We start from the raw sequence: 27,045 nt of genomic DNA on the forward strand, positions 1-27,045 counted from the left end.
GTATTTGTGTGTTAGTGCAGAGGGCATAGCTCTCAACTATCCCAGATTTTTTTCCTCATATTTTTGCTCTGATTCTCATAAAATCTGTGGTTTCCTGGCAAGTGTTGATTATACTTACCAAATAACGAAAATGCTTGCTAATGCAAAACATGTTATACTAGGAATGTTCTAAATATTAAAGTAGTATTTAAAATCAGTACCAGATTTTGGGTTTTTGTTTCAGATTCCTGAGCTTAGTAGTTGAAAGGGTGTGGGGAGTTTGCAGTGGGCTACACTGTATAGTTCCAACAACGACAAGCTAAAATACATTTCTGTGCTGTTAGTTATATATTTATTAATTCATTTGATCACAAGCAAACATCTAAGGTTCAGGCAGTCATACAAGTGCCTGCAATTGATGGTTGTTTTTGTTGTGTGTGCATGTATGTAATTATACACTGAAAACCTTTTGTATTATTGTGATAACCGGGAAGTATACATGGCTGTGAAAAATAACAATAGTCAGTTAGCAAGACAGTTTTGGAATGTTGCTTTAACTGGATCTTTATATTGAATGAAACTAAAGATGAGCAAAATCATAAAATATTTGACCCATTGATCAGGGATCTGGGTATGCACATAGACATAAGGACATGGCATCTACGTCCAGAGAGTTCATTATCCCACTCTAAAATCTGCCCTTAAACCAATCAATAGAGTACAGTGCTCCCTTTGGTATGTACGTGACCAGGCATATGCAGCATCTAGAGCGATCTCAGAGGTTCCTTACAAAAAGAATACAAGACGTAGCAAACCTGACTTATGCAGAGTGCCTTAAAGACCTTTCCCTCTACTCAGTATCCTATTGACTTCTGAGGGGTGATCTATGACTGGCTTAAAAAGGCGATAGCAAACCTTACATTTATGGATCTCTTACATATTTGTAAGTCAAAGAGTACTAGAAATAGAAAGTCTAGGGAGCTGAATTTTGTCTATGACTTAAACAGAATATGATAGGACAGGCAGATATGTGTCCCAGGAGCTGCTCCTCCTATGGAACAGGCTTCCAGTCCATGTAAAGCTGAGTTTGTCTATTACCCAGTTTAAGCGCAACGTAGACCACTGGATGGGGAATAGGAAATTGACACCGGGCCTGGCATCTGTGTCCCTTATGTACAGATATAGCTTATAAATACATGGGGATCTCAGGTACTGGACATCATTATTCTTTTGGCAAAACTTGGCTAGGCTTAGAAAGGCCCTCTGGTTCGTTAGCCTAGTCACAATCTATGAATCTATGAAAAGAGGAATCACATTAAAAATGGCCTAGATGGGCATGACTAGCTTAGGCTGTGTGGCTTTGTTAGAAATACTTGGAGCTCGAGTTCATTTCTAGGCTGAGGTGTCTTTCCTCTGTGTTTTTATTTATCCACAACATAAATGTGTTTAGTAAAAGTTACACATCCATGTTGTGGCAAAATAAAAATACACAACGTCTGTACTAATTCTGCAAACTAAACTATAGTTATGACTGGAGCATGTAGCAAGCCAAGGAACCATGCTTGCATATCTTTTTTACAATGCAGTAAGGAGACATTTTTTCTGGTACATCATTGTAAGGTTCTAATTTATAGGCTGTACATGATAAAAAGAGTTATATTTACAGATTTGTGCCCTCATCTAAGTGGGTGGGAATTTACAGGTATGCAAATGTTGAATGATAAGATTTAGGACCCTCTACTATAATTTTGAAAGGTAAGAGATTTGGTTGTAGAAATGAGCCACAGGACCAAACATCTTTACTTGTGAACCTGTCTAATGATGACATTTAGTGAGTTGCAGCGGTTAAGGGAAGCCAAACTTTTTATTCTTTGTTTGGTTCCCGAAAACATGCAAGCTGATTTATCAGTATTGATTGTCACTTTATTTTTGGAGAACCTGCTACAAGTGTTTATTAAAGCTGGATTGTAGGCCTTTTTAAAGTAGAAGATGTCTTTCTTGTAGGAAGAAGGAGCAAGTCACCAACATACATAACTACGTTAGCCAGATACACTTTATGAGGCAGATGAAGTCTGGGCCTAGAAAAGAGCTCTGGGGACTTCCACTTTGAGGGCTCCCACCTCACAGATGGTGTTGTATAAGGAGTCTCTTAAGGGATTATCAGACAGCTGTATTTCAGTGATCCATTTTCAAAGCACATAGTCATAATATTTGATAGCAATAGCCAGTGACCTGCTGATAAAGGCATACTGTAGATCAGTAAAGATGACACCAGTATGGAAACCTTAATCAGTGTTTAACTGGATCAGATCATTAGAGCAGTAGATCACAGAAAGGATATATTAGCTTTTTCTAAATCTGTTGTGTCCTGTGAAAGTTCCCCATATTTATTAACCAGCTCCATTGACACAGAAGGATAAAGCCCTGATTACAGCCCAGGTGATCCAAATTCAGGCAACAGTTCTGGCATGGGGGAGGAGAGGAATAATCAAGTTTAGTCTGCTTTCACATCCATGGTATAATCTTGGGATGGGTAGGCTGGGAGCACGTCTGATTATATCACACATGGAGGTTCCGATATGCATCACAAATGCCCCTTGCATATCAACCTGTTTGGACACAAGTGAGAAAGCACAGAGCAAAAGAGAGTGCTTAAAGAAGAAAAAAAGCAACATTTTTAGGATGTTAAAGAGAAGGCTGGAATTAATTAGCAGTATTTCTTTGTTTGAGGAAAGAAAGAGACCCTCTGGTAGTAGTGACTTATGGGAAGACCGTCTCAATATGAATTTGATCTCTTTATGTAGTATCTTGTCAAGACTTTGACAGTCCTACTTGCCTGTTGCTGGTCATATGCCTCAGTAATTCTCGAATCATCTTTCAGCATAATTCCATATGACTGAAAAAAGCAGCCTGTTTATAATAGGAGTTCAGTTTTGCCTGTGTTAGTGACTGTACTGCAATTCTAAAGTGTTTAGCATTGCTTGGGATCCCTGATTGAATTATCAACGGTAATACAGGCAAATTTACATTTATATAAAAGTAATCAAACTGTATTAACAAGTTCACATTTGCAAACATTATACTTCACATATATTGCTGTATATCATATAAGCTAAGCATCATTTCATAAATTGTTCAATTCCTACCTTTTTTTTTTAACAAGAAACATCTTTATTAAACCATCGCTTACAACAAAGGCACTCATAAATTTACATAAATGAAAACAAATCACACCGACACAATCCTAGTTGCAAACATTTTACATCACAAACCATACTGAAACACTCCCAGTTGCAAACATTATACAGCACTTATAATCTACCCAGTCGTTTTCAAACATTACATAACTCATTTAAGTCCTGCTTTCTTTTAATCCTCATTCCTCCTCTGTATGTATCGTTCCCACAATTCCCATTTATTCCTATGTAGTTTGCTCTTACCCTTTTCTGAAGATCTCAGTTCCAGTTGTTTTATCTCTGTTACTATATTCACTACGTCTAGTATAGTTGGTTTAGATTTTGATTTCCATTTTCTAGTAATTGCTCTTTTGGCAGCCACCATAATTAGACACAGCAAGTCCTTACCATGTCTAGGCAGTTCTGATTCTGTATCATAGCTCAGAATAATCATCTCCCTTGTCACACGAATCCACCCATCTAGCATCTCAGACAGTGCATCCAGCAAGGAATCCATGAAGTCCATCAACTCACCGCACTCCCAGAAAATATGTTCCCAGTTACCTCTTTCTCCCCTGTTGCACCATCAACATTTGCTTCTACATCAGGAAAAACTCTCTGGAGTCTACTTGGGGTATCAAAATATCTATGTAAACATTTCCAAGCAAAAATCCTACATCTGTTAGATGTTGTTGCATATCTGGGAGACATACATACATCCTCCCATTGTTCCTTTGTGAATTGCTTATCCAGTCTCTCTTCAATCTTTTCTAACCTCCTCTAATTGTTTCTTATAGTTATCATGCAATATTTTATATGCTCTACTAATTATTCCTTTTTTAATGGCAGTTTCTGTTCTAGATGCTACTAAAAACTCTACCAGTGCTGGTCTTTCATTTAGGAACCCCTATTTCTTTCTCTTTGCCTATACTCTGATATCGGTCCTTGATAGGGAAGGCGATTTCTAACCTGCAGTCCAAATAAGTTCTTGGCGTCTTCCCATTCTATTATCTTACCCTCTCTACTTATTTGCTCCCAATATGTTGCTTCCTTTGCCAGTTTTCTCCGATAAATTCCAGCCCACCTCTTGCCCCGTTATTTATATTCCTATATATTTTATATAGAGCATATAAAATATTGCATGAGATTTTAAGTATTTTTTCTCTGTTTATTTGCTAAGTTTTTCTGCATAGCTGCCTAGCTTGAGCATTTTCTGGCTTGTTAAACTTGATTTCTGTATTAGTAGCTGTATTTAGAGCACAACCAAAAGCTGTTTGCTGAATTTCCTGTTTGCACAATTTTAAATCGTTTTTTTCTTAAAACTTGCATATTTTCTGTCCTTGACCTAGCACTCTTGTGTGGGGTCATTTACTGCACTGTTATAACTTGATATTACTTGTGAACCTCTGCTATCTCTGTAAAAACAAAACAAAAAAAAAATCTTGCTTTTTTCCCACTTTTCTGAGAGTTAAAAAAGTTCAGTTACAGGCTTGCTGTTCCTGAACTGTTTGAAAGTTTCTGTGAGGCCATTTTTGCTTGGGCTGAAGGAGGGTCTCTGTGTTCATCAGTGGCAGTGACTAACATTGAGCAGCTTCCCTGCCCCGGAGAGGTGGTTACTGACTTGAAACTGTAGTTTTATTGGCCACTAGGGTCATTTCCATAACTCCTTCATCTTCCTCTCTTAAAACCTAGTTGCCTCGTGGTTTGAGCATCTTTTCAGGCTTGTTGGCTGTTGGTGAAGCACCCTCCAAGAGGAAAAATGCTGAGAGAAGAAGGGAGCCACTTTTGAGATTTTAAGTATTTTTTCTCTGTTTATTTGCTAAGTTTTTCTGCATAGCTGCCTAGCTTGAGCATTTTCTGGCTTGTTAAACTTGATTTCTGTATTAGTAGCTGTATTTAGAGCACAACCAAAAGCTGTTTGCTGAATTTCCTGTTTGCACTTAATTTTAAATCGTTTTTCTTAAAACTTGCATATTTTCTGTCCTTGACCTAGCACTCTTGTGTGGGGTCATTTACTGCACTGTTATAACTTGATATTACTTGTGAACCTCTGCTATCTCTGTAAAAACAAAAAAAAAAAAAATCTTGTCTTTTTCCCACTTTTCTGAGAGTTAAAAAAAGTTCAGTTACAGGCTTGCTGTTCCTGAACTGTTTGAAAGTTTCTGTGAGGCCATTTTTGCTTGGGCTGAAGGAGGGTCTCTGTGTTCATCAGTGGCAGTGACTAACATTGAGCAGCTTCCCTGCCCCCCCGGAGAGGTGGTTACTGACTTGAAACTGTAGTTTTATTGGCCACTAGGGTTCATTTCCATAACTCCTTCATCTTCCTCTCTTAAAACCTAGTTGCCTCGTGGTTTGAGCGTCTTTTCAGGCTTGTTGGCTGTTGGTGAAGCACCCTCCAAGAGGAAAAACGCTGAGAGAAGAAGGAGCCACTTTTGAGATTTTAAGTATTTTTCTCTGTTTATTTGCTAAGTTTTTCTGCATAGCTGCCTAGCTTGAGCATTTTCTGGCTTGTTAAACTTGATTTCTGTATTAGTAGCTGTATTTAGAGCACAACCAAAAGCTGTTTGCTGAATTTCCTGTTTGCACTTAATTTTAAATCGTTTTTTTCTTAAAACTTGCATATTTTCTGTCCTTGACCTAGCACTCTTGTGTGGGGTCATTTACTGCACTGTTATAACTTGATATTACTTGTGAACCTCTGCTATCTCTGTAAAAACAAAACAAAAAAAAAAAATCTTGCTTTTTCCCACTTTTCTGAGAGTTAAAAAGTTCAGTTACAGGCTTGCTGTTCCTGAACTGTTTGAAAGTTTCTGTGAGGCCATTTTTGCTTGGGCTGAAGGAGGGTCTCTGTGTTCATCAGTGGCAGTGACTAACATTGAGCAGCTTCCCTGCCCCGGAGAGGTGGTTACTGACTTGAAACTGTAGTTTTATTGGCCACTAGGGGTCATTTCCATAACTCCTTCATTTGTCCTCAGAGGAGTGGTTTAAGGCAGTAACTTGTAGTTTATTGGCCATTTTGGGTCATTTCCTGTCTTTTCCAGCCCCTGCTATAAAGCACGCTTTAGCCGATTTAGCCGATTTAGCGGAGTTGCTACCGTTGCACACTAGGGCAGCAGCGGTTAAGCAGGTTTAAACTATTCGGGCTACCTAAAGTCCACTCTTCAAATTTTCCCTTAAAACTACCTTCCTCGAACTATACTACTGATCTAATCAGCTTATCCTATAATTAAAAAGATCATCTCTACTTAACTCCAAGTAGACTATTCTCTATCTGTTAAACGTAGCACTTGCTCCTACAGTACTTATTACCTTGATACGGCACTCTTGTCATAGATAGTACCCCAAAAAGGCAATCCCCCATTTCTCGGTCACCCACGTCCCCCGGAATCTTTTTTAAAGTTTGTTTTGTCTATTCCTTCTAGCATGTCGAGGGATCAGTTGCTAGTGTCCTCTCCTGCTCAGCTGGTTAACCTGGGAATATTGAGGCAATGTTACAATTGCCTCATGTACACAGACAACCCTCTCCTCCTCCCACAAAACACAAATACATGCGAGAGATGCAACTATACGGCCAAACTGGAGGCTGAGCTCTCTCAACATAGGACTGGCAAGACCAGTCAGGAGGAGAAGGTTACCACACACACTATAGACCCAGTCTCACATAGTACCATTACAACCTCAAATCATACACATAAACACACAAAGACATACTGGAGGCTCTGATCAAAATCTACCAAAACAGCAGAGGCCACCAAAGCAGACACCCAAACAACCACCACCTCAGAACACAACACCTGCAACACATAGACCTCACAGTCAGAGTGTCAAACAGTCACAGCCCTTAAGGCCAAACACAATGCCAGACACACTAGTCATTGGTGACTCCATAGTCAGACACACTGACGTCCGCTCACCAGACTGAGTAAGGAGAAGGTCACAGTAAGCTGCCTGTCGGGCGCTAGAATCCGCCACATAACGCAAGCACTCAGGTCTCTCAACAGCAGGTACAAATATGACTCAGTCATTGTCCACGCTGGTGTAAGCGACCTGAGACGTACCTCCTTGGACTACATGAAAAGAGACATTGAGGAGCTCTCTGATTATGTAGCCCAGGCAGGTATGACCCTGACCTTGAGCAGTATCCTACCTTCACCAAGAATGATGCCACAATACAGAGATAAGATGATCAGCTTTAACAATTGGCTTAAACACTGGTGTCATTCAAAGGGGATCCAGTGTCTGTCTGCCTGGGATGACATGCTGGACAAGCCACGCTGCTTCAAGGGACGGCTTGCACCTGTCACCCTGGGATTCCGGATATTGGCAAAGGCTCTTGCCACCCCATAGTGCCTTTTTAGGCAAGGCTCAAATTCTAAACCTACCACCCTAGAACACAAAAAGGAAAAACTAAGGGTAATGCTGCTCAATGCCAGAAGTCTAAATCTCAAAATGCACGCACTCGAGGCCCTTCTCAGTATGGAGAACATTGATGTCTGTGCTGTAACAGAAACCTGGTTCAAGGCTCCTGAGAGCACCCCAGCGCTATCAGGTTTTACCTCATATCATGCGTTCCGGCCCCAAAATCCGGACAATACCAAGAAAGGAGGGGGGTATCCATATTCATCAAGGACACCCACACCTCAAGACTGGTGGCAATGCACGATGCATCGGAGACCATCCAGGTGCAATTAACCATAGGCAAGACTGCTCTGCAAATTGTAGCATGTTACAGGCCACCCTCACAAACTCAGGAACCTCACATGGCCTTCCTGAAAACACTAGAGGGATAAATGTATCACCAAACACCATCATACTAGGTGACTTCAATTACCCTAATATAGACTGGGAACACTACTCAAGCCCAAACACCCTAGCCCAAAAGTTCCTCGAATTCATAAACTCAAATGCCATGGAACAACTAGTCACCATCCCACAAGAGGAGATAACATACTTGATCTCATCATCACGAACATGGGAGCACAATGTTCAACACCGGAGGTGTACCCTCACTGGTGAGATCAGACCACAAACTAATCTCGCTGGAGGTCCTCATCCCACCCCACCTGAAATAAAAAGACCACAGTAAAGAACTTCTCAAAAGCCGACTTCACACTTCTAAAGACTAGTGTGGGCTCCTGTAAGGCGCCCGAGCCGGCGGAAAACAGTACTCAAGCCGCTGAATCACTTACAGATGCCTTCTACCAGCACCTGCAGGACTGCATGGATAAGGCAATCCCAAGCAAAACAAAGACTCTTTGTACCAAAGGCAAGCGTCCAGTCTGGTGGACCCCAGCCATAAACAAACTCTACAACAAAAGGAGGAAGCTACTACAAGATAGAGCAAAATCCTTAAAAGGTAAGACACCCTTGATCACTATAAGTAAAAAACTAAGAGCTCTCATAAAATCATCCAAAGCAAATTTCGAGAGAAAAATAGCTAAAGACTCAAAAGACAATCATAAGGCCTTCTTTAGCTATGTTAGAAACCTGGGAGGAAACTCCCAGATATGCTCAGAGCTAGTTCAAAATGATGTGAAGATTACTGATCCTACAGACATTGCCAACATACTGGCTGACAGGTTCAGTGCAAACTTCTCCCCTCCCCAAAAGGAGAGACATCTATACCAAACGATTGCAGCCCCCAAACATCTCCAGTGCCCAAGTGAGAACTGCTCTCTCCAAAGCAAAACACAGCATCCATGGGACCTGATGGTGTCCCCGGCTGTGTGCTCCATGAACTCAATGAGGAATTAAACCCACAGCTAGGACAGCTGTTTAATCAAAGTCTTACCTCTGGATACGTACCCAGGAGTGGCGCACTGCAACTGTGGTACCACTTCACAAAGGCGGTGCCTCCACCGACCCTGGAAATTACCGCCCATTAGCTTGACAAGCCTTATCTGCAAAGCCATGGAGAGGATCATAATGGACCTCATAAATAAAGACATAGGGAATTTGCAGACTTTGGATCCAACCCAGTTTGGCTTTGTCAAAGGCAGATCATGCCTTTTAAACTTGGTTGACTTTTTCAAACAGTCACCAAAGCCATTGATGAGAGAAAGGCAGTCCATACAGCCTACCTCGATCTGGCTAAGGCCTTCGATACAATACCCCACTCGGGTATCATTGAAAAACTCATCAGCTTAAATGTCAACCCATACATCACAAGATGGGTTGCAAACTGGCTGAGTGACAGAACCCACAGGGTCAGAGTTGCTGGCGCCATGTCAGACTCAAAGCCTGTCACAAGTGGTGTCCCACAGGGCTCAGTCCTGGGCCCACTCTTGTTTGGCATCTACTTTTCCAAGTACAAGCAAACACAGGAGGGTTATGGCTGACAAAGTTTGCAGATGACTGCAAACTGGGCCATAGTAGGAAAACACATCTGATACAGATATCCTTCAGAAGGGTCTCACAGAAACGGATAACTGGTGCCAGAGCCACGGCCTAAAGTTAAATGCCAAAATGCATAGTCATACCCTTCGGGAAAAACAAGGTTACCCCTAGCTACCAAATAGGTGGCAATCCACTGAGCACAGAAGAAGTTATCAGGGACCTGGGGACCCAGGTTGATAGTAGTCTGTCATTCGACACCCATGTAGCTAAAGTAGTTAGGAAGACCTTCTACATTGCCCACCTTATCATGAAGGGATTCTCATCTAGATCAAGGGAGGTCATAGTCTCCCTTTACTCATCACTCATCAGACCAATGATTGAGTACAATGCCCCATTCGGAATGTATCTGACCCGACACTTGCAGCAGCTGGAGAGGCCACAAAGTTCCTCACCAAAAGGATAAAGGGTCTCAAAATCTGTCCTATGCTGCCCGACTGAAAGAACTCCAGCTCTATTCAGTCGCTTACGCTTGCTCAGAGGTGACCTTTGCCTAACATACAAGGCCATGTCAAACCCAGATTTGATGAATATGCTTCACCTCAAAAATCTAGATCCATCAGAGCCACAAGGGCGGGAGACTTAAACCTTGACACGGCTATTAATAGGACGTGCTGGAGGGATAGATTCATCACCCAAAGACTCCCTATGCTGTGGAACAAAATCCCGGTACATGTGAGGCAGAGCACCTCGCTGGCCTTGTTCAAGAGAAATCTTGACCAATGGATGGGAGATCACAGATATACCCCAGGGATAACCTCAGTGTCGCTGCTCGACAGAGGCACAGCAAAATAATGGGTATAGTTCCCCATACTAAAGGGGTGGCGTAAGCCACAAAACGATGGGCTAGGCTTGTAAATGCCCTCGGGCAGATAGCCTAGTATGAACCTATGAACCTATGAACCTATAATTGCAGTCATCCTTATCGGCAGAATCTCCTTTCCCGTGTTGGCTTAGTTCTTAGGATACTTTCTGCTACATTATGGATATAATATTCTGTATGACTATTGTTGTTCTCCTTAAAGGCCTGCATCCAGTATCCCAGTCTCTCCTTGTTTCTTGAGCTTCCCCCTTGTTTCATCATCATCCCTTTCCATTTTGAATTATTGTTTTTAACTTGTGCAGTGTATAGGATCCGTAACTGTGTAGCTCTGAAATACCCCTTCAGTTTGGGTAATCCCAGTCTGCAGTGCTATACTGGAAGAATCAGCTTATCCCACTTGACTTTCCGTCTTCCCCTCCCAGATGGTCCTTTGGCTCTTTATTAATTGCTATCCACAACTTCTCCTCTAGTTGATAAAAATATGCCTAGCCTGTGTACACAAAAGGGACTAGAAACATTTTAACTGCTTAAATCTTATTATACATATCCATATAACAAAGCTTCTATTTTCTCGATTTTTGTTTAGTCTCTTCCCAAATATCCTTAGCTGCCACACCAGAATCATTTTCAATCCATACTCCTAAATACTTCATTTTATCATGTCTCCATAAATAAAGATATGGCTGAACCAGTTCATGTGTGTGTACATAAGTTACTGCTATTGCATTTGTTTTAGCGCCATTCATTTTGTGTCCTGAAATGATTTGAAATGGTCTCAGAATGTTCCACAGCACTGTAATGTCTCTCTCTGCTTTTGTCAGGTATAAGATATCTGCAAATAGAGCCAGTTTTTCTTGACTGCCATACCAATTATATCCTTGAATTTCTGTGTCCCTTATTTTCTTTGCCAATGTTTCTAAATATAATGCAAATAACAAAGGGAGAGAGGACAGTCCTGCCTGGTTCCTCTGCTCAGGCAGAAATTATCAGAGATGACCCCACCCACTTGAATTTTCACCTCCGATCGCTCATGTATTCTCCTAATCAACCTTATCATTTTTTCAGGAAATGCAAATGGTTCCATTACACTGCTCATAAAGTCCCAACTTATGCTTTCTATGCATCAAGACCCACCAACAGCAGTATTTTCTTACATTCTTCTTCCCTCTGGATCATCATTATCCCATTAATGTTGTCAAATGTTTGCCTTCTATCAATTTTAGCAACATCTTTGCCATTCTTTTAGCAGTTGTAGACATAAACACTTTCTAATCATAATTTCAGATTGAAATGGGTCTGTACAAAGCTGAGTCTGATATCATTCAATGTTTTATACAAATACTAATAAGAGTCTTAAGTTCTGTTGAGCATGGGAGTTTAGGCCAAGAAATTATTGTTGAAAGATGACATCCTACCTGTTGCCCAGTAGAGGTGCAACTGTTGAAGTTCTGCTGATATATTGTGGGAATCACATATTTCTTATTTATCGTATGTACTTGTCCATCATTAGCCTTTTCCATTCCCAGACTTTCTTTGTTACTATAACTACTACCTTATAATCTCAAACATAAACTTGCTTTTTCATATTTTTTTTGTTCTATTATTTTGTTTTTTGAATACACATGTCTGTTTGTTATAATATGTCAAAATTATAGAAAGCTCAACATGATCTTAGGAACATGGGAACAATACTAGACAATCAATCATGGGGACCATAAGATGTCTAGCAATATACATCTTTAAGTAGACACACTTAAAAGTTTTTGTCACCCTTTCAAGCACTTTGTATTGCGCACCTTCCAAACCAGGCAGGTCTGTATGTGATAACCCTAGTGTAAATTTGTGTCTACCTACCCATTTGTCAAACTTACCATAAAGGTAGCCAAAATAGTACTTTAACATGCAGTGGTAACTTCTTACTTTGTAGATAAAAGAACAATATATTCTACCGACAGAAAAAAAAATTAAATATGTGTTAATTTGGCATCGACTGTTACACACCAGAGAAACAAGCAAACCACCTTTGTTTCTTAAACTTACTAATCTTTATATGTTGCCCATTAGCACTTCTTTAAGTGGCCATGGGTGTCAGACAAAAGCTTTGAAATCTTTAGACAGTTATTGAAATGTTCATCTATGTGTGTAAAACCTCACAAGTACTTTCTAGTCAGGTTGTGCTGTTCTCTGAGAACTCGCTGTTTTGATATATTTAAATTTTTTGTTCTGCACAGGTTTTCCAGGGGATGCTGCGAGCTCACAAAGACTTCCATGATACAAGGCAGAGTATTACTCGTCTGTGGATTCATGAATGTTTCAGGTATAGGTTATGCTTTCTTTTGAGATTGTATACCTTCTAATTAACCTTTTTGAACCCTTGGCAATTTTATACATTGTTACAGTAGCATATAGTTATATTGAGTGTATTCTGCTACGGAAATCAGACATCAGGTCAATCTACTAAATGTTTTGGATACCTTCTGTGTGCAATGTAGGTCTACTCAGTGTACTAATTAGGACACATGGGTGCTAAAATTCAGGCATTTCTTGCCATTATTAGGCTTACTGAGATGTCTCATCTTCATAGCAGCTTTAGTATCCGTAGACATTCTAATGTTTTTTTATGTAGAAAAGTACCCCCTTGTGGACCTCCCTTCTTTTTTCATAAAAAAAGTTGTATAAACTTTTAGCATGTGTCTGTCAATAAGGGAAATGTGCTTGTTGATGGTGGATACCTTATAAGGATGCCCACACAACTTGCATTTTATGTTAAGATGAAAATCCCAAAATCTTGTTGTGTGGTATTTGCTTGACCTTTACTCCTAAAACAATCAGAAATAATGTAACTTCACTGAGAACTGATGCCTTAAGGTTTTGGCACAATGGTTTCTGCCTCTCCTTTTTCTGATCTTCTTCAAGTAAAGAAAAAGAGAAAACATCCAACGAGGTTTCTGAAGAGGCTTGTTCATTATCATCTTCCCAGCAGTCTGGGTCAGGTGGTTCTTTTGAGGTAGATTTGAAGCCCTTGGACTCTGTGTGATTTATCTGGTATCTCTAGTCAGACTCCACTGGAAGCTGCTAAAGCCCATGATCTAGCAGTGAAGCACTGTTAGATCAGACTTGAGGTACTATTAGCCAGGAAGAGAGAACCTCACTTTATTCTCACTGAGGGAGAAAGAGTTCACTAAGTCCTCGTAAGTGAAGTAGTAGCTGGGTCATTAATGGAAGTTTGGACATTAATTCTATCCATAAAACTATCAAACTCTATACCCTTAAGAAAAGGTCTAAGAAGAATAAACATTTATCCCCTTCATACCCTCCAGTTGAGGGGCTCCTAGGAAAAATGGTACATCTTTGCCCTGTTGCTTTTCAAGGCAATACAGTCTTTCTACTCTAAAATGAAGAGATTTCATTGTGCCTCTGAGGAGGAAGTTGTCTCTGAATCCGAAGAAGAAGGGCTTGACTAGGCTTCATAGCTTTCATCTCTCATTTCCTGTGAATCTGTATCTGAGGACATCTTGTTCTCAGATTTTCTTAATGAAGTAAATGTCTTTCTCTGGCACACACTCTAGAATTCAAGAGTTATTTAAGAAGGAAGGAAAAGTTTCTGAAGCTCAAAAAACATACTATGACTTGTTTAATATGGATTTCCCTATCTCTCCGGTTTTGGGAGCTGTGGAATATGCTTGCAATGCTGCTGCTGCTGCTTCAACTGCTGCCCCACCTCCCTGCGCCTAGAAAACCAGACAGACTTTATAAGGTTCCAGACTGTCATACATTTCTATGCAGAAACCACACTGCTGACCCAGCTGTTATTTCTATAGACAGGGGCAGTGCTTCTAAACTCTTTTCTTCATCTAATCCTGTCCTTAATGAAAAAGATAGCAATGTCCTTAACAGATATGGGAAGAAGGTGCATGCAGTCTTGCTCAACCCCACGCAAGTGAGACTGTGTGCACGGACCAAACCAAATGTATTGTAAAGCACCAAAAAGAGTCCAGCACCATTCAGGAGGTAGATAGAGTCGTAGTTTAATGTGACTAAAACAACAAAAACATATCCGGTTTTGGCAAAACTTACAGCCTTCCTCAGTGCATTAAATCATTTGAATCTATTACACATTTAAATAGTATTCAATTAAACCATGCTAGGAACTGATTGGTTTTTGCCAGAGTTAACTTAATTCATTAAGGCCAGGTTTGAACAAAGCCCCTAGCCTGACAATCCAACCAGATTCCTTATTATTTAGTATAGAATGCCAGCCTGCTTTGTTGGATTTGTGTCCTTGAATTTTATCAATGATTGTGAATTGAAATTTAGCAGTGACATGGGTCATTGTATGTTTTTAAAGTGCATTAGAAATCCTTTTAGTTCTTATATCACTAAGATGTTCACTAATCCTGTGTTTTAATGGCCTAGATGTTTGCCCTACATAAAAAGCAGAGCAAAAACAGGTGGCCAAATAAATGACCCAGTCACTGCTGCAGTTGCCAAAGCATCTAATTTCAAAAATATGTGGTGTATTGCTGCTTGTAAATTCTTTAGTTTTACATATATATGTACAAAAACTACAGTGACCACAAGGGTTACTGCCCACTAGCTTATCTCCAAATAGGTTGACCTGTTGTGTGGTAGTAGGTGAAAAGTGTTTATAGTAGGTTAGATGGGAGTTAATAGTACGGCCTCATCTGTATTAAAAAGGACACTGTGGGGAGAGTGTTCCAGCTAGTCTCTCATTTGCCAACAAAGTGTCCCAATGATTATTAATAATATTTCTAAAGGCATCTGTATTTCTTCTAAATGTTGTAACTAGGCAAATGAGTTGGGGAGACTGTATATCCTTGCCTTTGGGTCCCTTACCATAAGTTAACAGCTTTTTCCTGTCCTGTTCAGTGGCAAAAGAGCATGCCCTATTAATGTTATTTACATGATAACCCCTATTCAAAAATCGTTCTGAAAGATCACTTTTGCTAATGTTGTAGGCTACATCTGAGGAACATATACACTTGATGAGTAGAAATTGGGATTTCGGGATGTTTCGGATGATGTTGGAGGGGTGATGGCTGGAGGCATGTAGTAAGGTGTTAAATTGGGGGAATTTTCGATAAACTTTGTTTCAAGTGTATGATCATCCTGTCGTAGAATCTGGACGTCCAGGAATGTGATTGCTTTGTAATCATAGTTGAGAGTGAAATGAATTCCCCATTTATTCTCCTTTAAATATTCTACAAATTCCTCTGCATATCCAGCGTCCCCTCGCCACACCATCCAACAATCATCCAGATAACGTCTCCAGATATCCATCATCATCTTCTTTCGGCTGTTCCCGTTAGGGGTCACCACAGCAGATCACCTGTTTCCATTTCTTCCTGTCCTCTGCATCTTGCTCTGTCACACCAACCACCTGCATGTCCTCTCTCACCACATCCATAAACCTTATCTTAGGCCTTCCTCTTTTCCTGTTACCTGGTAGCTTCATCCTTAGCATCTTTTTCCCAATATACTCTGCATCCCTCCTCAGCACATGTCCAAACCAATGTAATCTTGCCTCTCTGGCTTTGTCTCCAAACCTTCCAACCTGGGCTGACCCTCTAATAAACTTATTCCTAATCCTGTCCACCCTCGTCACACCCAGTGCAAATCTTAACATCTTTAATTCTGCCACATCCAGCTCAAACTCCTGCCTTTTTGTCAGTGCCACTGTCTCCATGTTATCTAGAAAAATGTTATGGTTCTCATCATATATTAATTGTTCCTCGATGTAGCCCATGAAAAGGTCTGCATAGATGGGAGCAAAGGACACTCCCATGGCCGTACCTCTGAGTTGCCAGTAACATCTTCCATGGACGTAAAAAACATTCTTGGCGAGAACATGTTCATCTAAACAAACAAGAAAGGTGTTGAAACCAGGAGTGTATAACTCAGCTTTGTCCAACCAGAATTGAATAGCTTGTAATCCTGCCCAATGTGGAATGTTAGTGCATAGGGCAGTGACATCCAATGTGCATAGTAGCCAACCTGGTTCCAACTGTGTGTCATTTATGGCGTTAAGAAATTGCGTAGTATCTTTAATTCTGGATCTGACCAGGGGGAGAAGTGGCTGTAAATATTCAGTGAGGAAAGCCGATAATGGTTCCGTCAGAGATCCTTGACCCGAGACAGTTGGTCTACCTGGTGGTTTGGTAGGATGTTTATGTGTTTTGGGAAGAAGATATAGATACTGTTGCCTGGGATCTTGGACCATCAACTGATACCCTGTCTTTTGGTCAGTGATCCTTTCCTCCTGTGCCAATTTAAGGAAGGCATCAATTTCATGCTTGAATCTGAATGTTGGGTAAAGGGGCATATGTATGTAGAATTTGTTGTTGGACAGTTGTGTTGTAGCCTCTGTTTCGTGCATATTTCAGTCCATAATGACTACTGCCCCACCCTTGTCAGCTAGTAAAATGACCAGGTCATGACTATTGCTGACTTTATGTAAGGCATCCTGTTCTTGTTTGGTGAGATTGTGTTTGTTGTTGGTGTGTATGTTCATGTTGAAGTGCAAATTTTTCAGCACACATTCTTTAAAGACTGAAACATGTTTGTCCATGGGAGGTATAAAAGTAGATTTACGGAAATGAAATCCAGTAGATCTTTGAGATTGGTTTGAATCTGAAAAAAACAATTTCAGGTTAAGAATTCTACAAAATTCATGAATGTCATTAACAAGAGCATGTTCCGCCACAAAAAAAGTTAGAACAAAATTCTATCCTTTGTTCAGTAATTTTATTTCCACATTTGACAAAAGGTTTGGAAGAAATGTTATGGATATTGTTAGTATTCAGTGCATCAGAATTTTGTCCAAAAGTTGTTGGATGTTTTGTACCTCTCTGATGCTTCCTACCCCCCCCCCCCGGTGTTTCTTGCCCCTAAAGGGTCAGTATTAGGTTTTCTCTTTGCTACTGGAGATTCCTCAGTGGAGATAGGATTGAGATCCGTGGCTGGTGATGAGTCATCCCCTGATGTCCCCCCATGTGTGTGACTCCTGTTCCTAAGTATAGACCTAGGTCTTTTTTTCTTATTAATTCGTTTGTTCCCTGAGTCTTGGAATCTAACACTCTTGTTTAAACCAAATAGTTTCCCTCTCTCATAATCTAAAATGTCTCTCTTAAATTTTGGAGTTTTCCTCTTTAACAATTGTTGTTCAAGAGTTGAAAGATCTGTGGCCAAAGCAGTAAGATGCTTGTTAAAGAATGATTCTCCTTCATATATCTGGACTCCCTCACAATTGTTGGTTACTTCTACAATATTTAAATCTATGGTTCTTTCATAATATGAGATGAGAGCATCTACAAACAGCATAGAGGTTTTATGTTGGGCCTGGGCCCAATCTTGGGATAATTTTTCATCTATCTGACTAACTAGGGGTTGGGTACGAACCCGTAATCCCCTGGCCTTAATTAATTAAGTTAATTCTGGCACAAACCAAATCCGTTCCTAGCATGGTTTAATTGAATACTATTTAAATGTGTAATAGCTTCAAATGATTTAATGCACTGAAGAAGGCTGTAAGTTTTGCCGAAACCAGTATGCTGTTTTTGTTGTTTTAGTCACGTTAAACTACGACTCTATCTACCTCCTGGTTGGTGCTGGACTCTTTTTGGTGCTTTACAAAGAAGGTACATGCCTTATCCATGTTATCTTTTAGAGCAATTAATTGCCCGAAACGTATGGCAAAATATTTACTTTTATGTTTTTGCTTGTATGCAACAATCTATTGCTAGCCTAACTGCTTCTGACACTAAAGCCAGTTTGTTGAATTTGGTTAAATGTGACTCATTTGATCCTTGCTGCAGCAACTTTAGCTATATGGGTTTTATTGTGCATAGGGTAGATTATCTTAGCAGCTTCCAGAGATTAAGGGCACCTTCTGCACAGTCAAACCATTGGCAACATGAGCAGAGCTGAAGAAAATCAGCAGTTTGGACACCAAGTCTCCAGTGCTTTCATGCCCCAAACCGAGTGCTCCTGTGTGGGCTTTTGAAGATTGACGGTCGGCATGTGATGATCCTTGCTGAGCAGATAAGTTCCTTTTGGGGAAAACCTTCCACATTTTATTATTTGAATGTACTTTCCTGATTAGGAAAGTTATTTTTCTGCTAGGAGTTTGTGTTTCAGTTGACTGTCATGAAACTTAACTGTACTTTTAAACAGGAGTGTACTTTTTTCCTGTCAGTTTAAAAGTTATGAAAAACATATCTAATGTCAATTTTCATGCATTCCTCAACCATTGGGTTCAGTTCTGAACTTCAGGTCCAACTCTGCCATTACTATAACTTGTGGCCAATTGAAACTCTCGAGCTCCTTCCTATCCATAATGCACCAACCTCTAACATACCCCAGATCTTGTTTGCCACTTTTCTTGTATAGACGTGGTCAGCTTTGCTGTCGAGCGAATTTAAATATATATGCTATTTCAATCATTTTTTCTCCCTTTTTTCTTCCTACATACACTTATTGTGTTTGTCTATACCATTGCTGGTATTTTTCTTCTAATTTCTTAAGTTTGTAAAACGTTATGATATATAACCTTTGTCTTTACTTGTAACCCTTTCCTCTTGCACCATTGGTATATTTCTTTGTACCACTGTTGGTACTTTTATTTTTCCTTGTTTTCATTCCTCCTTACCCTTTCCAAAAAAAAAAAAAATGTTGCTATCTTTGTGTTTTTTTCAGTATGTCTAAAAAAGGCTTTAAAAAGTGTAAGAAGTGTGGCCATAAGCTACCTTGTTCTGGCACTCATGATCTTCATGTTTATTGTTTAGGCCCAGAACATTATAATATAGAATGAAGTATTTGCAAGTGTTTTAATCTACAAGGTGTAGAGGACCATAAGAATAAATTGATTTTAAAAGAACTGCAGCATACTACTTTTTACATAGTCATATCTGAGGCTCACCCCCCTAAGATATCTTCTACGACGCTTCAAAAAAGTCCTCGAAGAAGTCGGGTTCTTCGACTCTGTCTTCATCTGAAAAAAGTCCAGGTTAGATCCAAAGCCTTCTGGCTAAGACTTCCACAGGGAAACCTAGAACGTCTTTGAATCCATGTATGGCAGATCCTAAGTTACTTCCTCGGATCCAATACTCTAACTCTATAGACCCATTGCTGTCTAGGGTCCCATCTCCCTTCCTAGAGAGACGGCGTTTCAAATCACTATCTGTTGCTTCATCTTGTTCTTCCAGGAGTCTCACCAAAGCCGACATTGGTCGAATGATGATGAAGCTTCTCTTGGCGCAGATACAGATGGGAGTTCTCCCAGCTCCTACCCCTTCGGTTCAGGAAGTCTTGACCATCTGTACCCCTCCAGTATTGGCCCCCTTTCTGATTCGACATTTTGTTTTGGAGACCTTGGATCTGGGTTTGTCAAGGTTGTCTAGATCGGATACGAGGACAGTGGTGTCCTTGGATCTGAGGGCTTCTCTGAGTGCTCCGGCTTTGATGAGTTCAGAGCCGAGTGGCTCTTGGAGCCATAGTGTCCCAGTCAGATCTGAGGTGTTGAAGTCGCCTCAGAAGTTTTTGGAGTCATCTCTGCCCCTTGGAGCTTTGACCTTGGACAGTTTGGCTCCAACATGTGCCTCTGGTAGATTGCCTTCGGGGCCGACAGAGCTGATGAGGCAGAAGCATGGCTTCTTGGTTCCATCAGCTTCCTTATCCCCAGGAAGATCTGCCTTTGAGGTAGTGGAGAGAGTGTTCTCTGCTTTGGCGGGACAGATGGTCTCTCCCCCCTTGAATCTTCCTTCAACATCTCATGTGTCTTTACACTGTGAGCCTCGACTCCACAGTGACAACCAGTCCAACCCGTCCAGGCTACCATGCAGGTAATCTTCTGACACTTCCGTGGAGCATCCCACTGAGAAAGTACCCCAGAAGAGAAAGTGCAAAAGGAGGCACTTGGATTCCCCACAGGAATCTATCACAGAAGACACTGATTTCGATGAAGGAGAAGGATCCCCTAGATCACCACCCGAAGACGTCTCATTTTGATACATTCTGGAGATTCTCAAACAACGGCGGTGGTTGGTCCTGCCAAAATCATTCTACAGAGGAATTGGTGTTTCTGGAGGCATTTGGATCTGGCGCATCTACCTTTTGGGTAACTCCACCTGCTGATGAACTCATCGATTTGATCTTTCAGTGAGCATGGAAGGAAACTGATGTGGTTGAATCTATCCACAAGAGACCAGACTGAATTCTGGCACCTCCAACAAGAAGGGAATTCTGGAGCAAGAGAGTACCAGCTGATGCCATGATCATGGTGAAATCCACAAAGAAGGAACTTGCTGAAAAAAGTTCCATTGTTCATCCCCCTAACAGAGAGTCTAGGGCTTTGCCCAGATTTGGGAAGAGTGTCTATGCTTCAGTGACCTTTGCTCTTAGGTCACTGAACTATTTGGCACATTTCACTAGGTTGCAAAGAGATTTGATAAAGGAACTGTCAAATACTCTTTCAGGGACCACTACTGCAGAGAATCAAGTTTCAGTAGCTTCACATTCGATAACCCATCAGTCTATCTGTAATTCATCCATGAAGCTTATCTCTCATGCAGCTGAGAGTACATAAAGGGCGGCAGCTTCCGGTATCTCAATAAGGAGGCATGACTGGATGCACTTGTGTGAGTTTACTGAGCCATTCAAGTCTTCTTTTGTCGTGCTCCCTTTGATGGATCTTCCTTATTTGGCTGGCCCCAAGGTGAAGGACACATTCGCCAGGTGTGAAAAAGATGGAACGACTGTCTCTGCTGTAGGAGTTAGGAGTGTGTTTTTCAACTGCTCAATGGACCTTCTTTAGAAACCAATGAGAGGGATGGAAAACGTGGTTCAAAAAATCTCAGGGTCCTTTCCAAGATCCACGTGCTGATGGTTCCCCCAGAGGCAGAAGGGGGAACACTAATGGAGGTTGCCACCCATGAGGTAGAGGTGGCTCACAAAACCAAGGTTCTAGAGACACGTTCTCTGACAGGCCCTGTCAGAGCTCCTGAAAGGAGGCCCGATTGTCTCCCTCTGAGGCAATCTGGGGTCATTTATCCCTGCACCAGAGAGCCTGGGTAGATATCAAAAAAGACACCTGGGTGTGCAGAGAATTATTTCCAAAGGTTATACAATTTCTTTTCCCTTCCACCTCCCTTCTCACAAAACTTTCCCGATATTCAACCCAATCAGAGGAAAGCAGCAGCACTGGAAATACAAAAACTGCTAAAAAAGTAGTCATCAAAGAGGTCCCACCAGACCAGAAAGGATCCGGAACCTACTCATTTTTCTTTTTAGTGCCAAAGAAATTAGGGGACTGGAGACTGATTCTGGATCTCAGCAAATTGAACAAGTTAGTCTTACAGTCAAAGTTTCAGACTGGTTACTGTTCAGTCCATCCTGCCATTTGTAGTCAAGGAGAATTGGATGTGCTTGATAGACCTTCAAGATGAGTACTATCACATAAAAATGAACAGGCAGTAGAGGGAGGTTCTTCCGCTTCCAGCTGGGAGCCATTCATTTCCAGTTCAGAGCCCTGCCCTTTGGTATCACCACAGTCCTCAGGATGTTCACCAAGTACATGGCAGTGGCAGCAGCTCACTTGAGACTGCATAGATTCCAGGTGTTTCCATATTTAGATGACTGGCTCCTTACTGCCTGACCAGTAATCTACTCATAATAGCAAGAGAACCTGGTACTCCAAACTTGCTTCCTTTTAGGAATTGCAATAAATTATAGCAAATCTCATTTGCAGCCATCTCAAACACTGGAAGTCACAGGGGCAGTTTTCAATACAGTATCTGCAATAGCTTCACTTCCCCTAACAAGAGTACAAACATTGAGATTCCAGGTCGCAAAAATTGTTCACAACGTCAGAATTTCAGCTTGGCTGATTCTTCAAGCCTTGTAGTCCCCCCGGCAAGATTTCATATGAGAATTCTTCAGTGGATGCTAGAATCTCAGTGGTCAAATCAGCGGATGTTATTTCAAATAAGGATCACATAGGCATGCAAAAAATACATTTGGCGTTGGATACGGTCAGATCAGCTTTTACAAGACCATCCATTCATTCTTTCTCATCCCAGGGCAATAGTGACCATGGACGCATCCCAGATTGAGTGTGTGTGGGGGGCACTTTCTGGGGAAAACCATCCAAGGCACTTGGTCCCACTAAGAGGCCAATTTGCTTATAAATGTCCTGGATATGAGAGCAGTACTTTAAGCATTGGAAGCTTTTCAGGCATCTCTGGAGACAGTTCATAGGATCATAGGAAGTTAACTAGACTAATGTCCCTAGAACCCTTAAAGTGTAGCCAAGTTCTGCACTTGTTTCCACAATCAACACCTATTGCTCCTGTCCAAGAGAAACACAGGTGGAACTCCTGTGCTGAATTTACAGTTAACCATCCAATTGTCCAGATTGCACTTGAAGAGGGCCAAAGATGTGCTATGCTTGTCATAAATTGGGAGTCTTTTCCACAGGTGTGGTAACCTCTGGTAGAGAACCTGTCCTTCCAGTAGGTTCTATTAATGTCACATACCAGGTTAAGGTCTTTAGTTTGAGTAACCCATGAGTCACTGGACTTACTGAAATGGAGCATTTCCAATAAAGCAGAGTCAGAGATTGCCTTATAAGCAAGGCAGAGATCGCTTCTGAGTAGTCTGTATGAAATGGAGTAAAGTGACAGTGATTTCAGCCGATCCACATAGGACAGATACCGAATACCTTGAATTCTTCTTGTGAGGAACTTTTGTGGTCTCTCCAATTGCTGCAGGTGGCTGGAAATGTACATACCAAAAAGGGCATTGTACTTGATTATTGTCCTGATGAGGGAGGAGTACAGGGAGGTTATAACTTTTTTTCTGGAGGCGCAATGCCCTTACTTATGAGATGAGCACTATAGAATGCCCTTCTTACCACTGTAGAGACATGGTGATCAAAGGTAAGGTTGCTGTCAACCTGTGTGCCCAGGTCTCTCACCACTGAGTGAGTGCTTAGGGTGTGTTTATTGATGTGGTAGTTAGCAGGAATATTGGTCTTACCAAAAGGGATGATAATACATTCTTTTGCATTGAGTTTAAGGCCGTGACTTTGGCACCAATCATTTGTTTGTGTAAGACCCTCTTGTAGGATGTTGACATTGTTTGGGGATTCTGTGACTGCTTCCAATTTGCAGTCGTCAGCAAACTTTATCAGCCACAGACCTTTAATTTGTGCTTGTACTTGGAAGAAATAGATTCCCAAAAGTTGTGGTTCCAGGACTCATCCCTGTGGAACACCACTGTTACGGGTCTGCTGTTGGATGTGGATTCCCCTATTTTGACTGTATGGGTTCTATCAGTGAGCCAGTTAATGATCCACCTAACAATCCAGACAGACAATATGTCAGTAGTTTGGTACTTCAGCAAGCAAGAAGGAACCAGATCTTACCCCTTCTGTTGAGAAGCACTCAGAGTGTGGCAGTGGGCGAGCTCATTCAACTGTTTTCTGATAGCAACACACATTCTGGGGAAGTTCAACTTGACAGACAAATTGAACAGGTCCATTCTACTACCTCACAGGTCTCTCAACAGAAAAGTGATTTTCCACCAGTGTGGCCAGCTTTGCTGTGATCTGTTTGTCTCTCCCCTAAAGAAGAAGTGCAGCATCTTTTTTGCCCTAATCCCCCCACTGAGGGAATCACTGAGTGACACAGTGCTCCATGATTGGCCTTCTTGGCATCTCTCTGCTTATCCACTAACTCCCTTGATTTCCAGATTTCTACCAAAAGCTGCAAGGTTGAAGAACAAAGTTATCCTCACTACACCTTACTGGCCTTGACAAGTTTGGTTCCCCTTTCTTTGGCCTCGTCTTCTTTACCCACCTTAGATTCTGGATCCGATTTCAGACTTACTGTCTCACCCATCAGGAATTAGTCATCTGGATATCTCAAACCTCAGGCTAATGTTGTGGTTTTTCCACTTCTGTTTATAGTCAGACAACCTATGCTCTAATCTCCTGTCCATCATATACATAGTCGTCCCATAAAGTTTCTACTAGGGAAATCTACAAAAGTAAATGGAAGAAGTTTGTTTGTTGGATGCATCAAAAACATACTGATCCTTTTTCAGCTCTATACAAAGTGTCCTAGAGTTTTTGGCAGAAATTTTTAATGAGGGAACGAGCTCATCTACCATTAAAGTTCAATTGGCAGCAATCTCTAACTTTCTTGTAGGGGTTGACAATTCCTCTCTAGCCTGTACTAAGATATGCAAGGCTTTCATAACAGGTACTATTTTTCTTAGACCACCTTATAAAGATCCTTCTCCTTCATGGGTTTTGAATCTTCTATTGCAGGCCTTAATCCATTCCCCCTTTAAACCAGCAGGAAATTGTGACTTTAAATTTCTGACCTGGAAGATGATATTTTTAGTGGCTGTGTTACCTCTGCTAGGAGAATTTCAGACCTTCAAACATCCTGTAAACTTCCTTATTTGATTTTCTATAAGGATAGGGTGTCATTAAAAACCAACCCTTCATTCCTGCCTAATTTGGTGTCAGAATTCAATATCAGTCAGTCTGTTAACTTGCCTGTTTTCTTTCCAAAATTTGAAAACAAAGGTGAATGTTACACTTGTTGGATGTTCATAGGCAGTTGTCTTTCTACTTACACAGAACAAAAAATATTAGAAAATCTAATCAGTTATTTATATCCTTTGCAGATAGCAACTTAGGAAAATCTCTTACGAAGGTAACATTGGGAAGGTGGATTACTGACTGCTTACACTTTGTCTATAAGAAATTGGGCATTTCATTACCAAAACCTTTAAGAGCCTGGTCTACTAGATCTATGGCAACCTCGTTAGTATTTTTATCCAATTATTCCATGGATGACGTATGCACAGCTGCTACTTGGGCTAATCCTCATACTTTTGTTAATCATTACAAAATGGATCTGGTCTCAAGGGGAAGAGCAGCCTTTGGTTCAGCTGTGCTCAAGTACATCCTTCCTTAGAGTCCACCCGGGATATCAGGTAGCTGGGGACTCTGTCCCAGTGGTTGAGGAATGAATGAAAATCGACAACATCAGATAAAGAATTTATGTACTTACCATAACATTCTATCTGTGTTATCCATTTTCAATCTTCCTCACTCACCAATCCCCAACCCTTGTCATCATGGACTTCTGGAAGAATGAGATACTTTAAAGGCACCACAGTGTCTTGTATGGAGCTCCAGATATTGGTTTTCCTTTGTTAGGAACATTATCTTGCTAGTTGTTACTTATGTTATCTAGCAAATAAGATCCGAGGTATGTTAGGGGTTGGTGTGGAGCTTTCATTTGGCCACGAGCTATAGTAATGGCCAAGTCGAATCTGAAGTTCAGATCCAAACCCAATGGTTGAGGAAGAATGAAAATGGACAACACAATGGAACATTATGGTAAGTACATAACATCTTTTTTAAAAGTATTTTTTTCTGTAGAAAATTTGTATTTATTTTAATTTTGGGGGCTGGCAAGGGATGTATTGAAGTGCTTTTTACTGTGTTTTTATTGGGAATAGTGACTTTTTAATCTTTAAAGTTTTACCAACTTGTGCTGCTTGTTTTTCCCAGGAAAGAGGCACCATTTTCAGCTTGGCCATCGACAACTGCTAGTCCCATGGTCAGTCTTCCATCCAGCCTCAAACAGAAAAAGTTAAGCAAACAGCCTTTGCCACCACAGCATACTGTCGATTTGCCTTAGCTGCAGGTGTGTGATTTTGCTGTGATCAAAGACAATTCTTCAGAACACTCATCTTTTACTCCAGATTCCTCTGGTATAGCACCTACAGTCACTGTGGACCTGGGGTTACCCGCTACCTCTGCAGCTGTTGAGGTCTCCTCAGTGGGCAAGGGAGAGCTATTCTTGTCAGTTCTGGGCAAGAGAGAGCTACATTTGTCAGTTCTAGGAAAGGGAGAGCTACTCTTGTCAGTTCTGGGAGATGGAGCAGGGAAGTCATCGCTGTCTGGTCAGAATGTTGTGCCCATCCTTGCGGAAGCTGCCACCATTAACAGCCGTATTGACTCCATTTTTCCTGTCAAAAAGAAACATAAAACTAAACATGTATCTGCTCCTACTCAAATTTCTCTGGATATGAGTAGTTTATTAGGTCTGGCTCAGGATATTATCCTTTTATAAGGGGAGTTCTGGTAAAATTAAAAGGGATGTCACTAAAGCCCAAAATGCATCAGGAGCCTCCTAATACTCAAACTGTGTAGCTACTGTCTAGAATGACCCCCCAAATGCTCTAAGGCTTCTTGAAAACTAACAGTAATGAAAACACATTTAAGAAAGCACCTGTCAACATCCTGGTTCTGTAGCTGTACATTTACATAATTAAGTATAACATCTCTGCTTTCTTCCTCCTCTTCTACTAAACCTCTGTTCTCCTCTACTCTGTTGCCAACTATCAATCAGTCTTCACCCATCCCACCTTCTACCTATGCCTGTCTTAACATTTTTACCAGTCATTTCAATTATATCTCATAATTAAGTCAACCCTTTGCTTTCCAACCTTTGAAAATAATTAAGTACGCTGTATTGTGACATCTATCCTACTGCCTAGGTCTGATGTTGTTATTTTCATTCATTCATTCATCAACAAATGGGTTTGGATCTCATCCTCACATCTGATTCTACC

General features: G+C 41.0%; 1 protein-coding gene across 1 annotated transcript in view; it reads left to right on the top strand.

Moving 5' to 3' along the window:
* DNAH2 (dynein axonemal heavy chain 2) overlaps positions 1 to 27,045 on the top strand; it is a 6,636,854-nt gene that overhangs the window by 4,075,597 nt on the left and 2,534,212 nt on the right. The window contains exon 53 of the mRNA XM_044077324.1: positions 12,603 to 12,688. Coding sequence (XP_043933259.1) covers positions 12,603 to 12,688 — 86 coding nt within the window. The remainder of the gene's footprint in view (positions 1 to 12,602; positions 12,689 to 27,045) is intronic.

This window comes from Protopterus annectens, chromosome 7.part0 (genome assembly GCF_019279795.1).
Source record: "Protopterus annectens isolate FY-2018-M chromosome 7.part0, PAN1.0, whole genome shotgun sequence".
Classification (NCBI taxonomy): domain Eukaryota; kingdom Metazoa; phylum Chordata; order Ceratodontiformes; family Protopteridae; genus Protopterus; species Protopterus annectens.